At 45.2% G+C, this 23366-nt stretch overlaps 1 protein-coding gene across 2 annotated transcripts in view; it reads right to left on the bottom strand.

Moving 5' to 3' along the window:
• Positions 1 to 16708: 16708 nt before the first annotated feature.
• OAS2 (2'-5'-oligoadenylate synthetase 2) overlaps positions 16709 to 23366 on the bottom strand; it is a 35436-nt gene continuing 28778 nt past the window's right edge. Inside the window, exons 7-10 of one of the 2 annotated variants that reach the window (XM_017543110.2) lie at positions 22283 to 22571; positions 21017 to 21204; positions 19167 to 19405; positions 16709 to 17738 (exon numbers count right to left, since the gene is read on the bottom strand). In XM_017543110.2, coding sequence (XP_017398599.1) covers positions 17570 to 17738; positions 19167 to 19405; positions 21017 to 21204; positions 22283 to 22571 — 885 coding nt within the window. In that variant the 3' untranslated portion in view covers positions 16709 to 17569. The remainder of the gene's footprint in view (positions 17739 to 19166; positions 19406 to 21016; positions 21205 to 22282; positions 22572 to 23366) is intronic. The other variant, XM_017543120.2, reaches the window with a different exon arrangement.

Genomic DNA, 23366 nt, shown 5'->3' with positions numbered 1-23366 from the left:
GCTGTACAGTCATGGCTCACTGCAGCCTCAATCTCCTGGGCTCGAGTGATCCTCCCTCCTCGACCTCCTACACAGCTGGGACTACAGACTCAGGCCACCACAGCCACCTAAATTGTTAAATTGTTTGTAGAGATGGGGTCTCACTATGTTGCCCAGGCTGATCTCCAACTCTTGTCCTCCAGTGATCCTCCCACCTTGGCCTCTCAAAGTGCTGGGATTACAGGTGTGAGCCTGACCAGTCTTGAAATTCTTAAGACTTTTTCAACAAGGGGTCCTGCATTCTTATTTTGCCTCACAAATCATGGAGTTGGCCTTGTCTGCTGTTCATGGTGCTATAGCAACTTTTCCTATAAGGCCAGAGGCTCTTGGTTTCCCATATCTTTATGATCTTAGGGAAACAAAAGACCTCAAGATGCATAATCATTCACCAGGGAGCAGACCATCATGGAATTAGACTGCATTCAACATTCCTCCTGACTCAATAGAGGTATGTGTGTGTGTGCTCAGCTTGGGTCTTTCTTTCTTTCCTTCCTTTCTACTTTTTCCTTTCCTTTCCTTTTGCCATGTTGCCCAGGCTGGTCTTGAACTCCAGGCTCAAGCTATTCTCCTGCCTCTACCTCCCAAAATGCTGGGATTACAGGCATGAGCCACCATGCCCAGCCTGTTATTTTTCAAGATAGCTCCACAATCACTCCTGTTCTCTTACTCCCATTTATTATGACATTTTCATTTCTGTGGGTTCTTTAAGTGGTCTTTCCCATTTCTATTTTTTAAATTGTTTTTATGGTGGTAAAATATATATAACATAAGATTTATAATTTTAATTTTTTAAACATATAATTCAGTGGAATTAATCCACATTCACAATGCCATGTAACCACTGCTTCTACCTATTTAGAAAACTTTTTCATTATCTCAAACATAAACATCACACCCATTATACAGTAATGCCTCATTATTCCTTCCCCCTGGCCCTGGTAATCCGTAATCTGCTATTTGTCTACATGATTTCTGAATTTGAAATTATGCAGTATTTTTCTGCGTCTGGCTTCTTTCAGTTAGTACTATTTTTTTTTTTTTTTTTGAGACAGGGTCTCGCTCTGTTGCCCAGGCTGGAGCGCAGTGGCATGATCACGGCTCACTCCAGTCTTGACTTTCTGAGCTCAAACCATCCTCCTGCCTCAGCCTCCTGAGTAGCTGGGACTGCAGGTGCTTGCCACCATGCCTGGCTTATTTTTTTATTTTTATTTTTGGAGATATAGGGTCTTGCCATGGTGGTGAGGCTGGTCTTGACCTCCTGGGCTCAAGCAAACCTCTTGCCTTGGCCTCCCAAAGTGCTGGGATTACAGGTGTGAGCCACCACACTCAGTCTTAGCACCATGTTTTTGAGGTCCACGTTGTAGCTTGTATCAGAACGTCATTATTTTTACAGATGAATTATAGTCCATTGTGTTATGTACCACATTTTGTTTAGCCATTCATCTGTGAATGGACACTTGGGTTGTTTCCACCTTTAGGCTATTGTGAATAGCACACTATGAGCATTTGCACACAAACATCTGTTTAAGTCCTTGTTTTTAACTTTTTGGGGTCTATAGTCATGAATTTGCTGGATCACATGGAAATTCTATGTTTAACTTTTTGAGGAATGACTAATCTGTTTCTACAGTGGCTGCACCATTTTCACTTCTCACCAACAATGAGTAGTTCCAATTTCTTCACGTCTTCTCCAACAACTGTTATTTTTCATTTAAAAAATTATATCCAGCTGGGCGCAGTGGTTCACGTCTGTAACTCCAGCGCTTTGAGAGGGTGAGGTAGGCAGATCACCTGAGGTCAGGAGTTCGAGACCAGCCTGGCCAATGTGGTGAAACCCTGTCTCTACTAAAACTACAAAAATTAGCCAGGTGTGGTGGCATTAGCCAGGTGTGGTGGCACACGCCTGTAATTCCAGCTACTTGGGAGGCTGAGGTATGAGAAGCACTTGAACCTGGGAGACAGAGGTTGCAGTGAGCCGAGATCACACCACTGCATTTCAGCCTGGGTGACAGAGCAAGACTCCATCTCAAAAAAAAAAAAAATTTACAGTCATCCTAATAAGTATGAAGTGGTATCTCATTATGCTTTTGATTTTTATTTCTCTAAAGACTAATGACATTGGGCATCTTTTCATAAACCTATTATCCATTTGCATATTATCTTTAGATAAATGTCTATCCAAGTTTTTTGCCCATTTTTGAATTGCAGTTTTGTCTGTTGTTGAGTTATACTCCTTTATAAATTCTGGATATTAAATCTTTATCAAATATATAATTTGCAAATATTTTTATTCCATTCTGTGGGTTGTCTTTCCAATGCTTTTAATAGTGATGCAGGACAGGCAAGCCCCAAAACTAGGGCTTAGCCCTGGAGGGTTCTTGGCTTTGCGCAGTGTATTTGTCCATTTTCACACTGCTGATTAAGACATACCCAAGACTGGGAAATTTACAAAAGAAAGAGGTTAATGGAGCATTCACAGTTCCATGTGGCTGGGGAGGCCTCACAATCATGGTGGAAGGCAAGGAGGAGCAAGTCACATCTTACATGGATGGCAGCAGGCAAAGAGGGAGCTTGTACAGGGAAACTCCACTTTTTAAAACTGTTAGATCTCATGAGACATATTCATTATCATGAGAACAGCACAAGAAAGACCTGCCCCCATGATTCAATTACATCCCACTGGATCCCTCCCATGACATATGAGAACTGTGGGAGTTACAATTCAAGATGAGATTTGGGTGGGGACACAACCAAACCACATCACCCAGGAAAGAATTCAAGGGAGAACTAGTGGTGTTAAACATCAACTGTTATTGAATCAGTGGTGTACAGTAGCAGCAGAGGTGCTGCTCCTCACAGAGCAGGGCTACCCCATAGGCAGTGTGCCCAGAGTAGCAGCTCAGAGACAGTTCTTCAGTTAAACTTACACCCACGTCTAATTATATGAAAATTAAGGGGTGGTTTATGGAGGCATTTCTAGGATGTGGGTGGTAACTTCTGGGTTGCCAGGCCATTGCCATGAGATGGGACAGTAACACTGGAGTGTTGCCATGGTAATGGTAAACTGACATGGCACACTAGTGGGTGTGTCTTATGGAAAGCTGCTTCTGCCCCAGACCTGTGATAGCTATTCCTCAATTTGGTACAGTGCCTGAGCCCTGTTTCCAGAGTCGAGACCCATCTTCTTCCTTGCTAGTATCCTTTAATGTACAAAAGTTTGTAATCTTAGTAAATTCTATTTTTTTTTGTTATTGCCTGTGCTTTTAATATCGTTTTAAGAAATCCAAGGTCATGTAGAATTTCCTCTATGTTATCTTCTAAGAATTTCATAGTTTTAGCTCTTAAAATTTAGGTAATTGATTTATTTTGAATTAATTTTTGAATATAGTGTCTGGTAAGGATCCAAGTTCATTCTTCCTTGTGTGGACATTCAATTTTCCCAGTACCATTTGTTGAAGAGAGCATTCTTTTCCCATTGAATGGTCTTGGCACCCTTGCTGAAAAACAACTGACCGTAGATGTAAAGGCTTGTTTCTGGGTTCTCAGTTCTCTATCTGTCTTCTTGTGTGAGCATCATGTTGTGTTGATTACTATACTGTAGCTCTGTATCAAGTCTTGACACAGAATTTTAAGGAATCAGAACAGGCAACATTTTTACAAAAAGACTGTTTTGGCTATTCTGATTCCTTGATATTCTGTATTTCAGGATGAGTTTTTCCATTTCGGCAAAAACTACGATTGGGATTTTGATAGGGATTGCGTTGACTTTGTGGGTTGCTTTGGGCAGTATTGTTATCTTAACTACAACAAGTCTTCCAATCTGTGAATATCGTCACTCCATTTATTTTTAAGGACCTTATTAACATCTTAGGAGGCAATTCTTGAAGATGGGACTGCCTTCAGAACTCCAAGATGTGAATCCATAATGGTCAAATTTGAGGTCCATAGGGAAGACCTGTTTTTCAAATACATAGCACAGAATGATCTCAGAAATATCACAGTGGGTTAATTTGGTAGAGCCCATCCTGTGTCCCTGAATTTGTAGGAAGCCAAATTAGAAGAATAAAGGTTGTTTCTGAGCCTTTGGCTAGCTCATCCTTCTCTACTCCTAGTGAGTAGTGAACACACAGTATGTGGAAACACTCAAGTGCTTACATGGATCAAGACTCAGAACGGACCTCCCTTCCTTAATCACATTACTGTGGCTTTAACTGTACTTAACCATATTCTAGGATTTTTCTGCTTCCTGCCTAGCCTAATTTAATTCTCTCTTAATACTACAAGATGGCAGCAAGAGCAGAGCCACCCAGAGCCGAGAGTGCAGGTGTAGAAGAAACAATGAGGCACAAAGAGAGAAAAGGAGGGAGATGGGGTAGGAGACGGAGAGAGAGAGGAGGATGAGGTGTGAGCAGGACAGACGGCCACCCTGTGGACTTGCATACTTGGCGGGCCTGGGATACTGACCACAGGCGTGCAACTGCCCTGTGCAAGTGGGCTGACATGCTCGAAGTAAGATGACACACAGAACAGTTTGATAACCAGTATTTTCCTTTAGTAGTGAGAGTAGAGGGAGCAAGGGGAAATTAGGGACAGCAAAGAACTTCTCTCTCTTCCTCCCATACTACAGGAGTGAGCCACTATGCCTAGCCTCCTATTTTTTTTTTTTTTTTAATCCATATTAGCATCAAAGTTTTCATGGTTTTAGTGAAGTAGTGTTTGGGAGGCAAGGAGGCTGAGTGGTTTGCCCAAGTGGTTCAAAGCTCAGGAAGTTTAAGCTCTTGGCCCTGGGGCTCCTCTGACATCTCTGAGTTCCTGTGTGATGATGGATGGAGGCACCATTGTCTTCTCATTGTGATCAAAGAGAGCGCCTTTCCCCTTCACCCCTTCTCACTGTGTTTGCTCATCCTGCCCACCTGGCCCAGAGCAGTTAACAATCTTGTTACATTCAGTGTTGTTTTCTTTCTGATTAGGCCATTACACTGAAAGACAAAATTAAGCTCATTTTCCTATGGCATCATTATTGTATAAAATGAAATTTTAATAGTGGTTTAAAACACTTTTAGGGATTACTATACAGTTCTCTTCTTCTGCACTTAACATTTTAGCACTAGGAGGGAACTTAGGTATCCTGTAATATAACACTCTCATTTTAGAAACTAGAACATGGAGGCCAAGAGGGTATAAGTTCAACAGACCTGCCGTACGACACGGTGACCATACTTAATAGCAATGTATTGTATACTTGAAAATTGCTCAGAGTAGATTTTAAGTGTTCTCACCACAAAAAATAATAAATATGTGTATTAGTCTGTTCTTACACTGCTATAAAGAACTACTTGAGACTGGATAATTTATGTAGAAAAGGAGTTTGTCTCACAGTTCTACGGGCTGTACAGGAAGCATGGCTGGGAGGCCTTGGGAAACTTACAATCATGGCAGAAGGCGAAGGGGAAGCAAGCACATCTCTCCATGGTGGAGCAGGAGACAGAGCGCGAAGTGGGAGGTGCTACACACTTTCAACCAATCAGATCTCATGAGAACTCACTCACTGTCTCCACAACAGCAAGGGGGAAATCCTCCCCCATGACCCAATCACCTTCCACCAGGCCTCTTCCCTGACATGGGAATTATAATTCGACATGAGATTTGAATGGGAACACAGAGCCAAACCATATCAGTATGTGAGATAATGCTTATGTTAAATAGTTTGATTTAGGATTCCACAATGTATACACATTTGAAAACATCATGGTGTACATCATAAATATATACAGTTAGTCTTTGTCAGTCAAAAAAATGGAGGCCAAGAGTCTTTATGGCAGAATGGGCACTCCTGTCTGCACCCAACCACTTTCTGGGTTACTGAGGCCCATCAGATGAAAACTTCTTCAACTCCATCGGCCATACTGGCTGTCCTGCTGAATTGTGTTCGTCTAAAGCTTGATTTCCTGGGAGGTGCTAATGTTCTCTCCCCTGGAGAGCATGGCGGGGAGGCGGGGGAGCGGAATGTCTGCGGCACTAGTTAAAAAGTCTGAATTATTTAATTTGGAAAGTGCTTGTACAAATCTAGGTAACAGAAGACCAACCTAGAGAAGTGGACAAAGGACACGGGCAGGTGGTTATTAGAAAGATAATGTAAATAGGCAGTGACTCTGAAAAGCATGCTGGACACAGGCCTTAGAAGTAATGAAGAAACTGTAACATTTTAACTTTTCTTGTGTGGAATATGGCAAACATACATAAAAATACAGAAACACAAATGGACAGATTAGCAAATGCTAATAATGTGCTTAAAAGAACCACCTTACCCCCCACCTACTCAGCAACCACTGTCCGGTAATCAGCATCTGATTTCTATTACCAGAAAGTAGTTTGCTTGTTCTTGAACTTCACATAAATGCAGTCGCGCTGCCTGCACCCATTTGTGTCTGGCTGCTTGTACTCAAGGTTAAGCCTGCAAAGCTCATTCATGCTGTTCCATACTCTTGGTATTTGTTCCTCCTCTTTTGCTGAGTAGTATTCCATTGCATGTATTTGTCGTAGTTTATTTCTGTGTTCCTCTGTTGTTGAAATATTTGGGTCATTTCTAGTTTTTGACTGTTATAAATAAGAGTTCCTATGAACATGTGAGTGCAAATTAAAAAAAATATATTGTATTAGTCCGCTTTTGTATTGCCCTAAAGGAATACCTGAGACTGGGTAATTTATAAAGAAAAGAGGTTTAATTGGCTCACAGTTCTGCAGGCTGTACAGGAAACTTAGTAGCTTTTGCTTCTGGGGTGGCCCCAGGAAGATTCTAATCATGGTGGAAGGCAAAGGGGAGTGTGGTGTCTCACATGGTGGGAGCTGGAGCAAGACAGCAGAGGTGCTAAACGCTTTTAAATAACCAGATCTCTCAAGAACTCACTCGCTCTCATGAGAACAGCACCAAGGGGATGGTGCTAAACCATACGTGAGAAACACGTCCATGATCTCTTCACCTCCCGCCAGGCCCCACCTCCATCACTGGGGATTACCATTCGACGTGGGATTTGGGTGGGGACACAGATCCACACCATATCGGATCTATATTTTCATTGGGTATATACCTTAGGAATGGGTCCTTATAAGAGGAAAGCAGTGGGGCTGGGAAGGGGATGGTCAAAGTCAGAGATATAAGGAAGAGAAAGCAATGAGACCATGGAGGCAGAGACTGTAGCAATTGCAGCTGTAAGCTGAGGAATGCAGGTGGCCTCTAGAAGGTGCAACAGGCAAAGAATGGACCTCTCCTAGAACCTCTAGCAGGAAGCAGCTCTATTGACACCTTGGTTTCACTGCAAATAGGCAATGGATCTCTGAAAAGCATGCTAGACACAGATCTTAGAGGTAATGAACACCAAGGAGGCCCATTTCAGACTTCTGATCTCCAGAACTATAATAGAATATATATTTTTTTGTTTTAAGCCACTAACGTTCTGGTAATTTGTTACAGCAGCCGTAGGAAAGAATCAAATTCCAGCTTGGATCAAATTCCAGGCTCTTATAAGCGCTGCAGCCTTGAATCAGTTCTGCAACTGCCAAGACCCTTTCTCGCTCTGCAAAATATGAATCCATTAAGAGTATGTTAGGAGCATCAAATGTCAGTGTTTAGAAGTTGGCATTTAATCAGTAGGTGTTGAAAGATGTTCTGTTTTTTTCTGACATGAGCATTGTGTTTGCAGGAGAAAAACTGCTCAGTGAAGGAAGAAGCAGGGCACAGAGGAACAAGAATGGAATGAATTTTATCTTACTCATTTCCTGGAGGAATTTTGAGAAACCAGAGATGAAGGTGGGTCCTCATTTCGAATTCACCAGGAGGCTGCTAGCCCAGCAGTTGGGTGTGACTGTTCCTGCCCAGGGAGCTGTTGTGGCAACCATGTCCCGGGAGCCGCACATCCCCAGAGCTCCAGGTATATTGTGGCTTTGTGGTTTTAATTATATATATATTTAGTTTTTGTAGTTTTTTTTTTCTTTCTTTTTTTTATTTTCTAGAAGGAGTTTTCCCTCTTGTTGCCCAGGCTGCAGTCCAATGACGCGATCTCAGCAACCTCCGCCTCCTGGGTTCAAGTGATCCTCCTGTCTCAGCCTCCAGAGTAGCTGATATTACAGGCATGTGCCACCATGCCTGGCTAATTTTGTATTTTTAGTAGAGACGGGGTTTCTCTATGTTGGTCAGGTTGGTCTCGAACTCCCAGCCTCAGGTGATCTGCTTGCCTTGGCCTCCCAAAGAACTGGGATTACAGGCCTAAGCCACCAAGCCCGACTTTTTTTTTTGATGGAGTCATGGTCTGTCGTCTAGACTGGAGGCTGAAGTGCAATGGTATGATCTTGGCTCACTACAACCTCCATCTCCTGGGTTCAAGTGATTCTCCTGGCTCAGCCTCCAGAGTAGCTGGGATACAGGCATCTGCCATAACACCTATCTAATTTTTGTACTATTAGTAGAGACAGGCTTCGCCATGTTGGCCAGGCTGGTCCCAAACTCCTGACCTCAGGTGATCTGCCCGCCTTGGCCTCTCAAAGTGCTGGGATTATAAATGTGAGCCACCACGCCTGACTAATTTTTTGTAATTTTTTTTCTAAGGTACTTTTATTGTAGCATATTGTGGTTTCAGGCCCCCTGGCACTGGGATTGTGGAGTGGGCTACAGTTTTCTTCCTCTTCCTCTCCAGGGCACACAGCCTGCTCGGATGGGGAAGGAAGAGAGCGGAGAGGAGAAAGAGGAGGGACTTAGGAGGTCTTTGGAGAGAGTTTGACACAGTTTGGGGCAATTGAAACCACAGGCCTCAGTCGCTGGATCTGTTCTTTTCCTTCCTTTGTTTCTTAGAGACAGGGTCTTGCTCTGTTGGCCAGGCTGGAGTGCAGTGGGTTGATCAGAGCTCACTGCAGCCTTGAGCTCCTGACCTCAAAACATCCTCCTGCCTCAGCCTCCCAAAGCACTGGGATTATAGGTGTAAGCCACTGCCCGGCCAGGCCTGTTCTCTGTTTACACTCACTTTCCAGGTTCTCTCCAGTGTCATGGTTTAAATACCAACTGCTCGCCAATGCCCAGTGATATGGTTTGACTCTGTGTCCCCATCCAAATCTCAGCTTGCACTATAAGAATCTGCATATGTCAAAGGCTGGACGAGGTAGAGATAATGGAATCATAGGGGCAGCTCTTCCCATGCTGTTCTCATGATAGTGAGTGAGTGAGTTCTCACGAGACCAGATGCTTTTATAAGGGGCTTCCTTCTCTGCTCGGCACTCATCCTCTGATGCCCTGTGAAGAGGTGCCTTCTGCCATGATTGTAAGTTTCCTGAGGCCTCCCCAGCTGTGCAGAACTGTGAGTCAATTAAACTGCTTTTCTTTATAAATTACCCAGTCTCAGGTATGTCTTTATTAGCAGCATGAGAACAGACTAATACATCCAGTGTGGTAGACTGAAATTACCTCCTCCAAAATGTCCATGTCCTAATTCCCAGAACCTGTGAATATGTTAGCTTATATGGCATAAAGGAAGCTGCAGATATGATTAAGAATTTTGCAGGGGGAGATTATGTCGGTGGGTTTGATGTAATCCCAAGGGTCCTTATAAGAGGGAGACAAGATATAAGCATCAGTAGCAGATGTGATGAGGAAATCAAGAAGTTGGGGTGATGCCAGGAAGCGGCTGTAAATCGAGGAATGTGGGTAATTGCTCTGAGCCCCGCCAGGCTGAAATCTTGTGACAGCTGGACTGCCTTCCTTCCTGGAGGCTTTTGGGAGAATCCACTTCCAGACTCACTCTTGTGGGCGGAATTCTGTTCTATGTGGTTGTAGGGCAGACGACCCTGTCTCCATGCTGGATGTTGGCTGGGGCTGTTCTTAGCTTCTAGAGGGTGCCATGTTTCCAGATTCATGGCTCCCTTCATCTTCAAGCCAGTGACAGCAGCTCAGGTCTCTCTCCTGCCTCTTCTCCATTGAATCTTTCTACCTTCTGCTGGGAAAGGTCTCTGTTTCTAAGGACTCATGTGATTAGTAGGTTGCTGCAAAAGTAATCGTGGTTTTTGCCATTGAAAGTAATGGCAAAACCCGCAATTAATTTTTTTTTTTTTAGTTATTTATTATACTTTAAGTTCTGGGGTACATGTACAGAATGTGTAGGTTTGTTACATAGGTATACATGTGCCATGGTGGTTTGCTGCATCCATCACCCTGTCATCTACATTAGGTATTTCTCCTAATGCTATCCCTCCCCAATCCCCCCACCCCCTGCTATCCCTCCCCTAGCCCTCCACCCTCCGACAGGCACCAGCGATGTTCCTCTCCCTGTGTCCATGTGTTCTCATTGTTCAACACCCACTTATGAGTGAGAACATGACCTGAAATGACTTCTGCACCAATATAATAGATTGGGCCCAACCTCGTAATCCAGGAGCATCTCCCCATCTCCAGATCCATCTTAGCTACATCTGCAAATCCTCTTTGCTGTAAGGTAACATACTCACAAGTTCTGGGGATTAGCATGTGGACATCTTTGGGGGGATATTCCTCTGCTCTCCTCTACCCCTTCTTGCCTCCCATGGGTATAGTGGCATTTTCTCTCCTGCTGTCAGAAGGAATTGAGCTTCAAGTTCATAGTGGTCACCTCCCGGCCACCCCAGTCTTCTATTATCCTAGCCATCATCCTGGCCAAATCCTCCTTTGAGATGGAGTCTCACTCTATTGCCCCAGGCTGGAGTGCAGTGGCACCATCTTGGCTCACTGTAACCTCTGTCTCCTGGGTTCAAGTAATTACCGTGTCTCAGCCTCCCAAGTAACTAGGATTACTGGCATGCCACTATACCTGGCTATTTTTTTTTTTTTTTGTATTTTTAGTAGAGATAGGGTTTTACCATGTTGCCCAGGCTGGCCTTGAACTCCTGGCCTCAGGTGATCCACCTGCCTCAGCCTCCCAAAGTGCTGGGATTACAGGCGTGAGCCACTGCACCTGGCCAAAGGCCTGTTTACCTTGCTCTTTCAACTTTGGGATCTTTTCCCTTCTGGCCAGGGCTTCAGTTAAGCCTGCCCTTTGTGAGCCTGTTTCTCCTGGCAGAGCCTTGGCAAAGGATCTCATTTTGTAACACTTCTGCCCCCAAACTGAGCTTTTCCCCCTTTCCTGCTGATAACTCCCTGCCCCACCAACTGGAGCCCTACATCATCATTCCCTCAGGAACATGACGAGTTCCCCTCTGCAATTCCCAGCCTGGCCCTACAACCAAGGGACAGTGGCTTGGATACGGCACCTCTTTGAAGAACTCCATCTGAGATGAGTGTGCCGGACACTGTTACTTGGATGGGACCATCTCAGTTGGGCTGAGTTGCTGGGATCCTCACTTCCTGCTCTCCTTGCCAGATTCTTCCCTCCAGCTCTACACAGCACTCCAGGGTACCCAGCCCAACTCACATAGGGAGTGCCAGGCAAGGGAGAGCTTCCTTCCTTACCTTTCCCCGTCTGAGGTTTCTCCTAGGCACTGGTGCCAGTGAATGGAACCAAGGAGTGATAGTGTCTTACCTCCTCAGATCTAACCAAGCAGAGCTGGAGGGAGGAGCCTCAGGTCAGAGCAGTCGAAGACCTCCAGCATGCAGGCTCCTTCTATCCACCACCTCGCCCCACTGGCAAACTTCCTCCTGGGCCATTGGCCGCTCAGTGTGCGTGGTCCTGCCTCTAATCATTGCTTCCTTCCTTTGATGTAAGTGAGGAGCTGGTTGCTAGGGTAACTGGGGTGGAAATATAGGTCTGGGGTCTTGACCTTGAACTCTGCTTAATTGGATTCTTGTTAGGTTCTTGGCTCATTTCCCTTTCATGGTTAGGAGAATGCACACCCCTCCCATTTCTGTCCTGGTATCTGCATATTTTGTTGCTGTCTTTTTTTGAAGTCTGTCTGGCCTATACATTTTCTCTGGAATTTGCTAACTCAATTGGTTTTGTTTCTTATAGCCAATGTTGGTGCCAAATTTAAAAAAATCAATTTGGCAAGATCACATAATGGATTGTGCTGCGTGCTCTGTACTGTTTCATGCCTGGAGGCAGCCCATGGTTGGCTGTCTGTCTCTTGCTAACACTGAGATTAAACTGTAGATTTGGTGCTAGGAATGGTGGCTCATGCCTATAATCCCAGCACTTCGGGGGTCCGAGGTCAGAGGATCGCTTGAGATCAGGAGTTTGAGACCAGCCTGGGCAACATGGTGAAATCCCATCTCTACAAACACATTTTAAAAATTAGCCAGGTGTTGTGGTGTGTACCTGTGGTCCCAGCTACATAGGAGGCAGAGGTGGGAGGATTATTTGAGTCTGGAAGATTGAGGCTGCAGTGAGCTGTGGCTGTGCTACTATACTCCAGCCTGGGTAACAGGGTATGACCCTGTCTCAAAAATAAAAATAAAAAAACGCTGTGGATTTGGGAGGTGACATTACTCCACCCCATTATTTCATTGACCACATCCCCATCGTTTCATCTAATGGTTTCATCTGTTGATAATCTCTGCCTAAATCATTTATTTCATCGTAGGTTGCAAAATTGAAGCCATCCTCATAGGTTTAATGTGAATTCTGGACAGAAATATTGTTGTAATTAAGCATTAATCATGCTGCACTTTGGTCCACTTCCTTGTAACTGAAAGTCAGGAGCCTTAGATACCGACCATTTATATCCCCATTGTTCCTATAGATAGGATCTCTGACATTAGAATCATGAGGCTTCTGGCTGGGCACAGTGGCTCATGCCTGTAATCCCAACACTTTGGGAAGCTGAGGCAGGTGGATCACCTGAGCTCAGGAGTTTAAGACCAGCCTGGGTAACATGGTAAAACCCATGGACCTCATAAAATACAAAAATCAGCTGGGTGTGGTGCTGTGTGCCTGTAGTCCCAACAACTCAGGAGGCTGAGATAGGAGGATTGCCTGAGCCTGGGAGGTGGAGGTTGCAGTGAGCTGAGATCACAACACTGCACTCCAGCCTGGGTGACACAGCTAGACCCTGCCTCAAAAAAAAAAAAAAGGAAAGAAGAAGAAAATTATAAGGCTGCTATTTAAGAATTGCTTAAGATGCTCTTCTGATTCTGAGTTCCAGCAGAACAGCTGATGCCAGCCAGTTTGAAGACCTCAACAGAGGCAGAGTCAGTAGTACTCCATGAGAACACAGTTTCTTCATCTCTCTGTCCCATGACTTCACACTGCACTCTTCAACCAATCGACGATCTCCACACTTTGGTCCACTCCCAAGCCCTTAAAAGCCCGAGCCCCCAACTCTTCAGGAGGCAGATTTGAGGTTTCTCCCATCTCCTCACCTGGCAGCCCTATAATTAAACCTCTTTGTCTGTCGCAACCTGGTGTCTCAGCCTATGGACTTGCTGTGTGCACTGGGCAACCAACCTATTATGGTTACGAAATGATGTTCCAAATTTGTCATCTTTTAAACATGTATTAAATGGGATTCTTCCGCAAAAAAAGAATAAAGTTTCCTCATCCGTTATGGCTGCTCTTTTAATCCTGAAATACAGTTTGTATAAGAAAGGCCGGGTTTAATTATTGCCTCTTCAGGGCCATTTGTTGCCAGTTTTCCAAGAAAGGGTTGGTGCCAGTTACTTCCAGTAGCGACCCATGACTACATGTTTCTTGATTACTGTGAACTTTTATTTTCCTTGCTCTTAATGAATTTAAATGTTTACTGAGTGCTGAGAAGACATTGATGAGAAAGACTGAAATGGTCCTGTTCTGCCTTTGTGTGGCTTTGAGTGGCTCACCTTGTTCTTTATGGTCTTGTTTCCTCCCTCCCTTCCCTCTCCTTCCGTCTCTCTTTCCTGCCCTTCCCTCTTTCTTTCCTCACTTGGCATATGTTGTCAACTGCTCTTCATTCTCCTTCCTTCTTTTCCTTTCCCTCCCTCCCTCCCTCCCTTCCTTCCATCCTTACTTCTTTCCTTCCTTCGAGACGGAGTCTCGCTTTGTTGCCCAGGCTGGAATACAGTGGTGCAATCTCGGTTCACTGTAACCTCCACTTCCCGGGCTCAAGTAATTCTCCTCCCTCAGCCCCCTGGGTAGCTGGAATTACAGGTACCCGCCACCACACCTAGCTAATTTTGGTATTTTTAGTAGAGATGGGATTTCATCATGTTAGCCAGGCTGGTCTCAAACTCCTGACCCCAAGTGATCCACCTGCCTTGGCCTCCCAAAGTGCTGGGATTATCGGCATGAGCCACCATGCCTGGCCTTTCATTTGTCTTTAAGGATTTAGGGCTATGTGTTCCAGTTCCTCCAGCCAAGTGCCATGAGGATGCTGGCAGTGTTTTCTAGTTTCCTTTTCCTTGTTTCCTGCCTATGTATCTAGTGCAAATTTGGACATCCAGAAGGCCCTGGTAACTAGTCGTAGACTGAGTAGATGTGTACTTACAGTGGTCATTCTTTCATTAAATTGTATTATTTACAATTTTTTAAAAAATTATTTTTGCTTTTTCTTCTCATGCTTGTTTTCTACGTTCTTTCATTTTTCAACATCTTCAAATCTATTTCTTTGGCCTTTGTCCTGGACAAGAGCAGTGGTGCCTTCCAACACCTATTCTGTGACACCGGCTGACTGTCCTGCAGTGTAAGTCGTCTGGCACTGACTACTTGGAATTTGTGTAGATCCCACAAGTTAAAGAGCAAGGTCCTCAGCAAGTCCACCCTCCTTTCAGACTCCAGCCATACATGGAGTCCCCAGGCTACCCACGCCTCTGTCCGACTTGGTTACAAATTTGGGAGTTTCCATGACTTTCCTTCAGTTTCAATAATTTGCAGAATGATTCACAGAACTCAGGAAAATGCTCCACTTACAATCACCGTTTTATTATAAAGAATACAAATGAAGAGCCAGGTAAAGAGATACATAGGGTGGCAAGCTCTGGAAGGGCCCAGAGCTCAGGAGCCTTTGTCCCTGTGGAATCAGGATGCTCCACCTTTCTAGTACATTGGAATGTTCACCAACTGGGAAGCTCCCCAAGCATCACCATCCAGAGTTTTTATTGGGGTTTCTTTACGTGTGCATCATTGCTTAAATCATTGGCCATGTCAAAATTGAACTCAATCTCCAGCCCTGTTGCCTCCTTGGAGATTGGGGTGGGATGGGGCTAAAAATTCCAATGTTCTAATGACATGCTTAGTCTTTCTGGCTTGGCCAACTCCTCCCTTGAAACTATCTAAGGGCCCACCATGGGTAACCTTGTTAGCATAAACCAGAGATGGGTGAAAGCGGCTTGTCATGAATACAAAAGACACTTCCATTAGGAAACTCCAGAGTTTTCGAAGTTGTGTGCTAGGAACTAGGCACAAAGGCCAGATACATTCTTTATTGTATCACAATTGATACATGCAGCAGTGATACAACTTTAAGTAAGGGTATGTGAGGTTAAAGCACTCAGACCTTCAAGTATCTTTAAAGCTAAAGCGCTAGGAAAAAGTCTTTTGATTTGGCAAGAGGATACTCCCAGGCTGGGGGAGAAAGGCAGGCTCAGAGGGAAAGGACAACAGCCTCATTTAGATATGGCAATGGTTTTAATCTGAGCCTTTGGAGAGCTTGAAGGTCTAATGAAAGGGTTGGCTGGCTGCTGGTATAGAAGACCTCTGCGTCGGCAGGGGCAGGAAGGGTTTTGTATACAGAGGAAACAGACAGAAGGTGGATGAGTTGGAAGACTCCGAGACCAAGATCACAGAGTTATGAGAACCAAGGGGCAAGTAAAGGGCTTCGCTTTGGAGACACAGAGGATTCCTTTTTTAGACTGGAAGGAAAAAGGAGGAGCTAATTGGAAAAATACAGCTGAAAAATACAAGTTGACAGAATATGATGCACATAAACTGGATGAGAGCAACCATATATATATATATATATATATATATATATATATATATAATTGCGCTTTAGGTTCGGGGTACATGTAAAGAACATGCAGGATTGTTGCATAGGTACATACATGGCAATGTGGTTTGCTGCCTCCATCTCCATCACCTATATCTGGCATTTCTCCCCATGTTATTCCTCCCCAACTCCCCACCCCCACTGTCCCTCCCCTAGTCCCCCCCAACAGACCTCAGTGTATGATGGAGAGCAACTATTTTTAAAGGCAGGCTGCCTGCAGAGAGGGAGTTCAGCAAGTCAAGACTTCATGGAAGAGTCTGTAGTTTTGATTGATTTCAACGAGTCCAAGAAGCAAGGGAAGGAGAAGTAGGGACCATCACGGGAAGACGGATCCGAGTGACTCTTCCTCATGGTGAGCTGAGTCTTTAAAAGCAATTGCCAGATGACCTCTAGAAGTTTCTTCTAGAATTATCATTCAGGGTTCTGTGGCTCCTGAATGAAAACATCTCATTGGCAATAGCATCCATCCTAGCTCCACAACTTCGCGGTGTCTGTACTGTCTAAAAAGAAAACATACATGGGGGAGAGCAATGTCTCCTAATAGTTACAACCATTGGTTAAAAGAATTTGGGAGACCTGCCTCTGGGAAGGTAACCATTGCCAGAGACAATTTTCTGGAACTTATTGATAATGCAGATCTTTATAATTGGAGCTAAACCCAGGGTTGTCTTGGCCATCTCTTCCATACATTCCACCCAGGATTGGGGGTGTAGGGTTCCTCTACAGCAAGGGTCTCACCTAGGAGCAGAAGACATATGACAAGGTCTCAAGACACTTAATTGTCACAACTGGGTAGCGTCTAGTGAGTAGAGGCCAGAGATGCTGCTCAACACTCTCCTTTGTTTGGAGGTACAGGACAGCCTCCAAATAAAGAACTGTCTAGCCCCAAATGTGAGTAAGTATCTAGGTTGAGAAATCCTGCTTTAAAGAAAGAACCCGGTGGAGAGAGCCAAGCACACCTGGAGGGAGGATATCCTGGTGGAATACACCAGGTATATCTTGGTAGGTGGGGAGGGCTTTAGAGCGGTGTGGCAGACACCCGTGGGTGGCCATTGCAACCCATGTCCACAGTCATCTTTGTAGCCACCTTCAAGTTATAGGTAACCATGTGACATTTCTGAGCAATAAAATGGAAGAGAATTTGCCGGATGCAGCTTCCAATAAAATCACTGTGTTCTTGACCTTTGGGTATCTTTTCCCTTTCTGTTCTTCCTGCTTGGATTGTGAACCAGCCATCTGGAGGTACAGTGGCTGCCTTCAGGGCCATGAGTACTCAAATCAACAGCCAAAGAGGGTGGAGTCAAAAGCCAAAGCCAGAATGATCTGTGAACCCAGGGGAATGTCTGACAATGTCTGAAGACTTATGGTTGTCACTGGGAGAGAAGGGCTAGTGGCATCTACTGGGTAGAGACCAGGGATGCTGCTCTGTACCCTACCGTGCATGAATCTAGGGTTGCCTGTCTGAGGATCACTTGTAGTAGGGGCTTAGTGGGGTGAACAGTTGTTTAAGCTCCTGTGAGCTGGGTTTCCTGTTATTTGTGGCTGAGTTAATTTCAAGTTGCTACAGCAGAAGTTCTTTGATTCGAGCTTGTTACAGGGCTATCTCCAGACAATGCCTCGTTTAGATTACTTTTACTGGCACTTTCCATGGTGCTATTGGGTTTCCAGACCCATCCTTGAAGCAGAGAGAGTATAACCATTCCTTTGCTTCTTTTGCCAGAAGATGCCAACACCAACGGTCCCCTCCACCCACGTCACCAGTGGGTTCGGCTGGGTCCAAGATCACAGGCCTGAATGAGAAGGCAGAAGGCATTAGGAGATTCTAAAAACCAGTGACCTCATAACATGGGGCCCATAATACTTTCAGCAATAAGACAATATGTCCTCACAGCTTAGATGTCAGCAACTCAAATATACTAATAGGGTTCAAAGTAACTTCCTAGAAGCTGCATGCAGTGACTCATGGCTGCAATCCTAGCACTTTGGGAGGCTGAAGTAGGGGAATCACGTGAGGGCCAGGAGTCCGAGACCAGCCTGGCCAACATGGTGAAACCCCGTTTCTACTAAAAATTTAAAAATTAGCTGGGTGTGGTGGTACACACCTGTAGTCCCAGCTACTTGGGAGGCTGAGGCAGGAGAATCAGCTTGGGCCTGGGAGGCAGAGATTGCAGTGAGCTGAGATGGTGCCACTGTCCTCTAGCCTGGGTGACAGAGTGAGACTCTGTCTCCAAAAAAACCAAAAATGAAAACCAAAGTAACTTCCTAGAATTAAATTGTATTTTCTGAAAGTGTTTTGAAAGCTGTTAATTGCTATACTCATGAAGCCATAATGAAGGCATTATCAAAATATCTCCTTTATGCTATGTCAACTAAAATATGATGCAAGGCCGGGCGCGGTGGCTCAAGCCTGTAATCCCAGCACTTTGGGAGGCCGAGGCGGGTGGATCACGAGGTCAAGAGATCGAGACCATCCTGGTCAACATGGTGAAACCCCGTCTCTACTAAAAATACAAAAAATTAGCTGGGCATAGTGGTGCGTGCCTGTAATCCCAGCTACTCAGGAGGCTGAGGCAGGAGAATTGCCTGAACCCAGGAGGCGGAGGTTGCGGTGAGCCGAGATCGCGCCATTGCACTCTAGCCTGGGTAACAAGAGCGAAACTCCGTCTCAAAAAAAAAAAAAAAAAAAAAATGCATAATTTAATCAAATACAATGTTGCCAAGAACCCAGGGTAGGCAACCCACCGGGGCTCTCCTTCTCTCTTCTCCTCTATGCTTTTTCAATGATCCTTTATTTTCTCTCTTTCCTTTCCTCTGGTGTCCATCATTTTTGTCCCTTGCCAGTGGCCCTAAACAGATGGATAAAATTTCTTGCTATTCTTGAAGGTCTGAAAGAGTAGATAAACCCTAATCCAATAAAAACCCTGCAGGATAAACCAGCCCATGAATGATAGCATTAATTCTCAGGGACACACTTCCAACTCTAACACCTCTTAAATGAAAGCAACTCAGGGACCTGGTGCCTTGAACCTTCCTTCCCTGCTTTTTCTAAGCAGTATTTTCTCCTGCCTCCCTGGAGACTGTGAGAGGTTCTGTTGGCTAGCACTTTCCCCCTTTCATGCAATGAATAAATCGTGACCCCAGGAGAGGAAAATCCAGGTCATGGAGACAGTGTTAAAGGGAATTAGATTAAGAAAAGGATGGGGCTAGAGTGAGCGCACCTGGCTTTCTGCAGCTGGCTCAGTAGGAATTTCCTCACAGTCTCGTCTTCAAAGTTGTAGTTGACCTTCCAGAAGATACAGAGCTGCTGGTATTGTGTGACCAGCTCCAGGACTGTCCGGAAACCCTCTGCAGTGTCAAAATCCGGCATGCCACTCCCTTGCTCCCAGGCATAAACAGTGAGCAGCTCCAAGGCATACTTTGGGGGCAAAGACCCCTTTGGCTTCAGTTTCCTTTCACACTAGGGAAGAGTGGGAACATCAGATGAACTGGTTAGGCTAGGAGCTCAGTGAGAGCCACACAGGGGCCACAGCAGGGCAACTGAGTCACAATGTCATGCTGGTGTGCTCACACTCTGCACCTGGATGTCTAAACCATTCAGCCCTACAGGAGTCCACCTAGCAGCTGGTAGGCAGCACACATGAGTTTCTTTGTCGTGCTTTTGACCATATATGGCTTCCTAGGACAATAGTATATCTACAGTTTACTAGAAAGCCACTGCATGCTAAGTATGGGTCCAGGCATTTTACCCATATCATTCCCAAGCCTCCCCACAATGCAGGCATCATGACCTCCACTTTAGATGGAGACTTTGAGGCTGCGGAAATGGAGTGATTCACTCAATCTCACACCACGGCCCTGCATCTTCTGATGCACCATGCCAACTCTCTGATTTTCAGAGATGGGAACCACAGAGTTTGGTCTTAGTTTCACGTTTCAGGCAACTGGACACAGAAAGGAGGCATCTCAGGAAGAGCTGATATCGTGGTTGATGTTTGCTGTCATGAGGATATTCAGAAGCTATCTTGTGTGCAAGTGCACGGAGGCTGAACAATATAGAAAATGCAGCCCCAGGCTGGGCACAGTGGCTCATGCTCGTAATCCCAGAGCTTTGGGAGGCCGAGGTGGGCAGATCACCTGAAGTCGGGAGTTTGAGACCAGCCTGATCAACATGGAGAAACCCCATCTCTACTAAAATACAAAAATTAGCCAGGCGTGGTGTCAGATGCCTGTAATCTCAGCTGTTTGGGAGGCTGAGGCAGGAGAATTGCTTGAACCCGGGAGGCAGAGGTTGCAGTGAGCCGAGATTGCGTCATTGCACTCCAGCCTGGGGGACAAGAGCAAAACTCCATCTCGAAAGAAAGAAGAAAGAAAGAAAGAAAGAAAGGGGGGGGGAAGGAAGGAAGGAAGGAAGGAAGGAAGGAAGGAAGGAAGGAGAGAGAAAGACAGAAAAAGAAAGAAAGAAAGAAAAAAAGAAAGAAAGAAAGAAAGAAAGAAACAAAGAAAGAAAGAAAGAAAGAAAGAGAAAGAAAGAAAAAGAAAATGCAGCCTCGGTTCCACCTACAGCTTCAACCTGCCTTCAGGGAGACAGCATGTGCATTGGGAAGCAGAAAAGCCCCACTTGCAATGTGTAAGCATGTAAATTCCAACTTCCAGCCATCCTCTGTAGGCAAGGTAACTGGGGTTCCTGCAGAATGCTTCGGCCAGAGTGAGGGCAAAGTAAACCATACGTAGCAGCTTTGATGGCCGGAGGTGCTCAGTGCCTGACCCAAATGAATAGGGTTAGTGATGGGAACGTCATCAAGATACCCAGTGGGCAGATTCCCTAAAGTGGCTCAGCCATCAGCATGGGAGAGTGTGGGCAACAGGGTGCAATGGTCATGGCTTACTGGTAAAAATAATAACCCATGGTCAGAACAAGGTCTGGTAAAAATAATAACCCCTGGTCAGGACAAGGACTGGTAAAAATAATAACCCCTGGTCAGGATGAGGACTGGTAAATATAATAACCCCCGGTCAGGGCGAGGACTGGTAAATATAATAACCCCCGGTCAGGGCGAGGACTCGTCACCTCTTGGTACCAGTGCTTCACCAGGCGAATTAAATCCTTCAGTTTGGTGTGCCGGGAGTGAATGAAGTTTCGCTGCAGCGCGGTGAAGCAGGTAGAAAACTCTCCTCCCGGGAGGTCTGAGGATTTATACAGATCAATGAGCCCTGCGTACACCTCAGGGCTGGATGTGGAGCCAGAACTCAGCTGACCTAGCAGGAGGAAGAGAGTGACATCTGCTTTAATATGCATCATAAGTAACAGATTCCAAAGCGTTTTTGACAAATATGATTTAATTATGGGAAATTAATTTGAATAGTATTAGCATCTTTGAATGACTGATGTCTAAGACATAGGGAGCATCTCCAGAATAACGAGATACGTAAGAAACTATGTGGTCTTCATTAAAGGGAATTAAAATTGGAAATTTAGTTCCTCAGCTGCTGTAGCCACATGTCCAGCTCTCCGTGGTTGTAGAGCCAGACAGAGAACATTTTCATTTTCACAGAAAGATCTTCGGGACAACACTGATCTGGAGTTTGCAAACCAATCTGGCACACTGCTTCTTGGTTTGTTTGTTTTGTTTTGTGTTTGTTTTGCTTTTTTGAGACAGGGCTTTGCTCTGTTGCCCAGACTGGAGTGCAGTGGCATGATCACAGCTCACTGCAGCCTCCATCTCCCAGGCTCAAGTCATCCTCCCACCTCAGCCTCCTGCGTACCTGGGGCTATAGGCATGTGTCACTGTGCCTGGCTAATTTTGTTTATTATTATTATGATTTTAGAAATGAAATCTCACTATGTTGTCCAGGCTGGTCTTGAGTTCCTGGATCAATCTTCCCGCCTCAGCCTCCCAAGGTACTGGCATTACAGGTGCAAGCCTCTCAGCCCAGCCCAACTGCTAGTTTTGTCTGTCTGTCTGTCTGTTTGTTTGTTTGTTTTTAGAGAGAGTCTCACTGTCACCCAGGCTGGAGTGCGGTGGCACCATCTCGGCCCACTGCAGCCTCTGCCTCCTGGTTTCAAGCGATTCTCCTGCCTCAGCCTCTCTGAGTAGCTGGGATTATAGGCACGCACCACCATGCCTGGAAATGAGAAATGGGACCAAAATCGTATTCAAGTGTAAAGTATTACTGCCACAATTAATGCCACTTGCTGGGGCCATGGACCCGGGAGTGGCACATGTTTTCACAGCCTATAATCAAGTCACGTGGCTTTCCCTCCACCCTCTGTCCACCATCACTTCCAGGATCCAGAATCTTCTTCCTCCAGAAGCTAAGGTCTGGGGAGCCTTACCCAGTGCGTTAAAGGCAGGAAGCACATCAAAGTTGACACTTTCATTGAGGACTTTGGATTTCAGAGAGAAGCTCAGCACCCTGGGAGCCTCCCACTTGGAAATCTCAAAGCGGACTTCAAGCTCCTCCTTCTTCTCCTGCTGAAAGGCTTCTAGCTGTTGATGGATTTCCTTGATGATTTTGTGCCGCTCGTTTTTTTGGGAGGTGTAGCTTTTAAGAGAGTTATGGAACACGACGAGGTTGCCATCAGAGCCAGTTTTCAGAGCTGTGCCTTTGGCGGTTGATCCTCCCTAAGGGAAAAAGGAAGGTTGAAATCCAGAATTTCCTTGACCGAGGAGTCCTGTGCCCCTGTGGGCTGGCGCCAATTGGGCTAACTAACATGGTTTCCAAGGCCAAGTTCTGCGTTAGGGTCCAGTGAGGGCTGAGTCCAAAGCAGAGGGTTTCTTTTAAAAACTAATAGATAATACAGTTAGTGAACAATACAGTTCCAAAGGCAATTATTCTCCTGCCTTTTACACACGAACAACTGACAGGCTAGTTACAAGTAACCTTCTTCTCAAGTTAAAATTTCCTAAAAATTTTGCCTAAAGACATATTTAGCTTTATTTAGATTCCTGTGACCAAATAAATCGAGCTGAATGCAATCATTATGGTGAAAGTGCTCTTCTGGAGTTCATGTCCTTTGCAGGGACATGGATGAATCTGGAAACCATCTTTCTCAGAAAACTAACACGAGAACAGAAAATCAAACACTGCATGTTCTCACTCATAAGTGGGAGCTGAACAATGAGAACGCATGGACACAGGGAAGGGATCACACACCGGGGCCTGTCAGGGAGTGGGGAGTTGGGGAGGGATAGCATTAGGAGAAATAACTAATGTAGCTGACGGGTTGATGGGTGCAGCAAACCACTATAGCACGTGTATACCTATGTAACAAACCTGTCCGTTCTGCACGTGTCCCAGAACTTAAAGTATAATAATAATAAAAAAAGAAAGTGCTCATCTGTTCTTTGATGTGTGTTTTCTCCTGCGATCTGGGGATCACTGGGTGAATATCCATAGTTGAGGTACAGGGTTGTTAA

This window comes from Cebus imitator, unplaced genomic scaffold, assembly GCF_001604975.1.
Source record: "Cebus imitator isolate Cc_AM_T3 unplaced genomic scaffold, Cebus_imitator-1.0 Scaffold8, whole genome shotgun sequence".
Taxonomy (NCBI): Eukaryota; Metazoa; Chordata; class Mammalia; order Primates; family Cebidae; genus Cebus; species Cebus imitator.
This window is presented reverse-complemented; position numbering and strand designations above follow the sequence as displayed.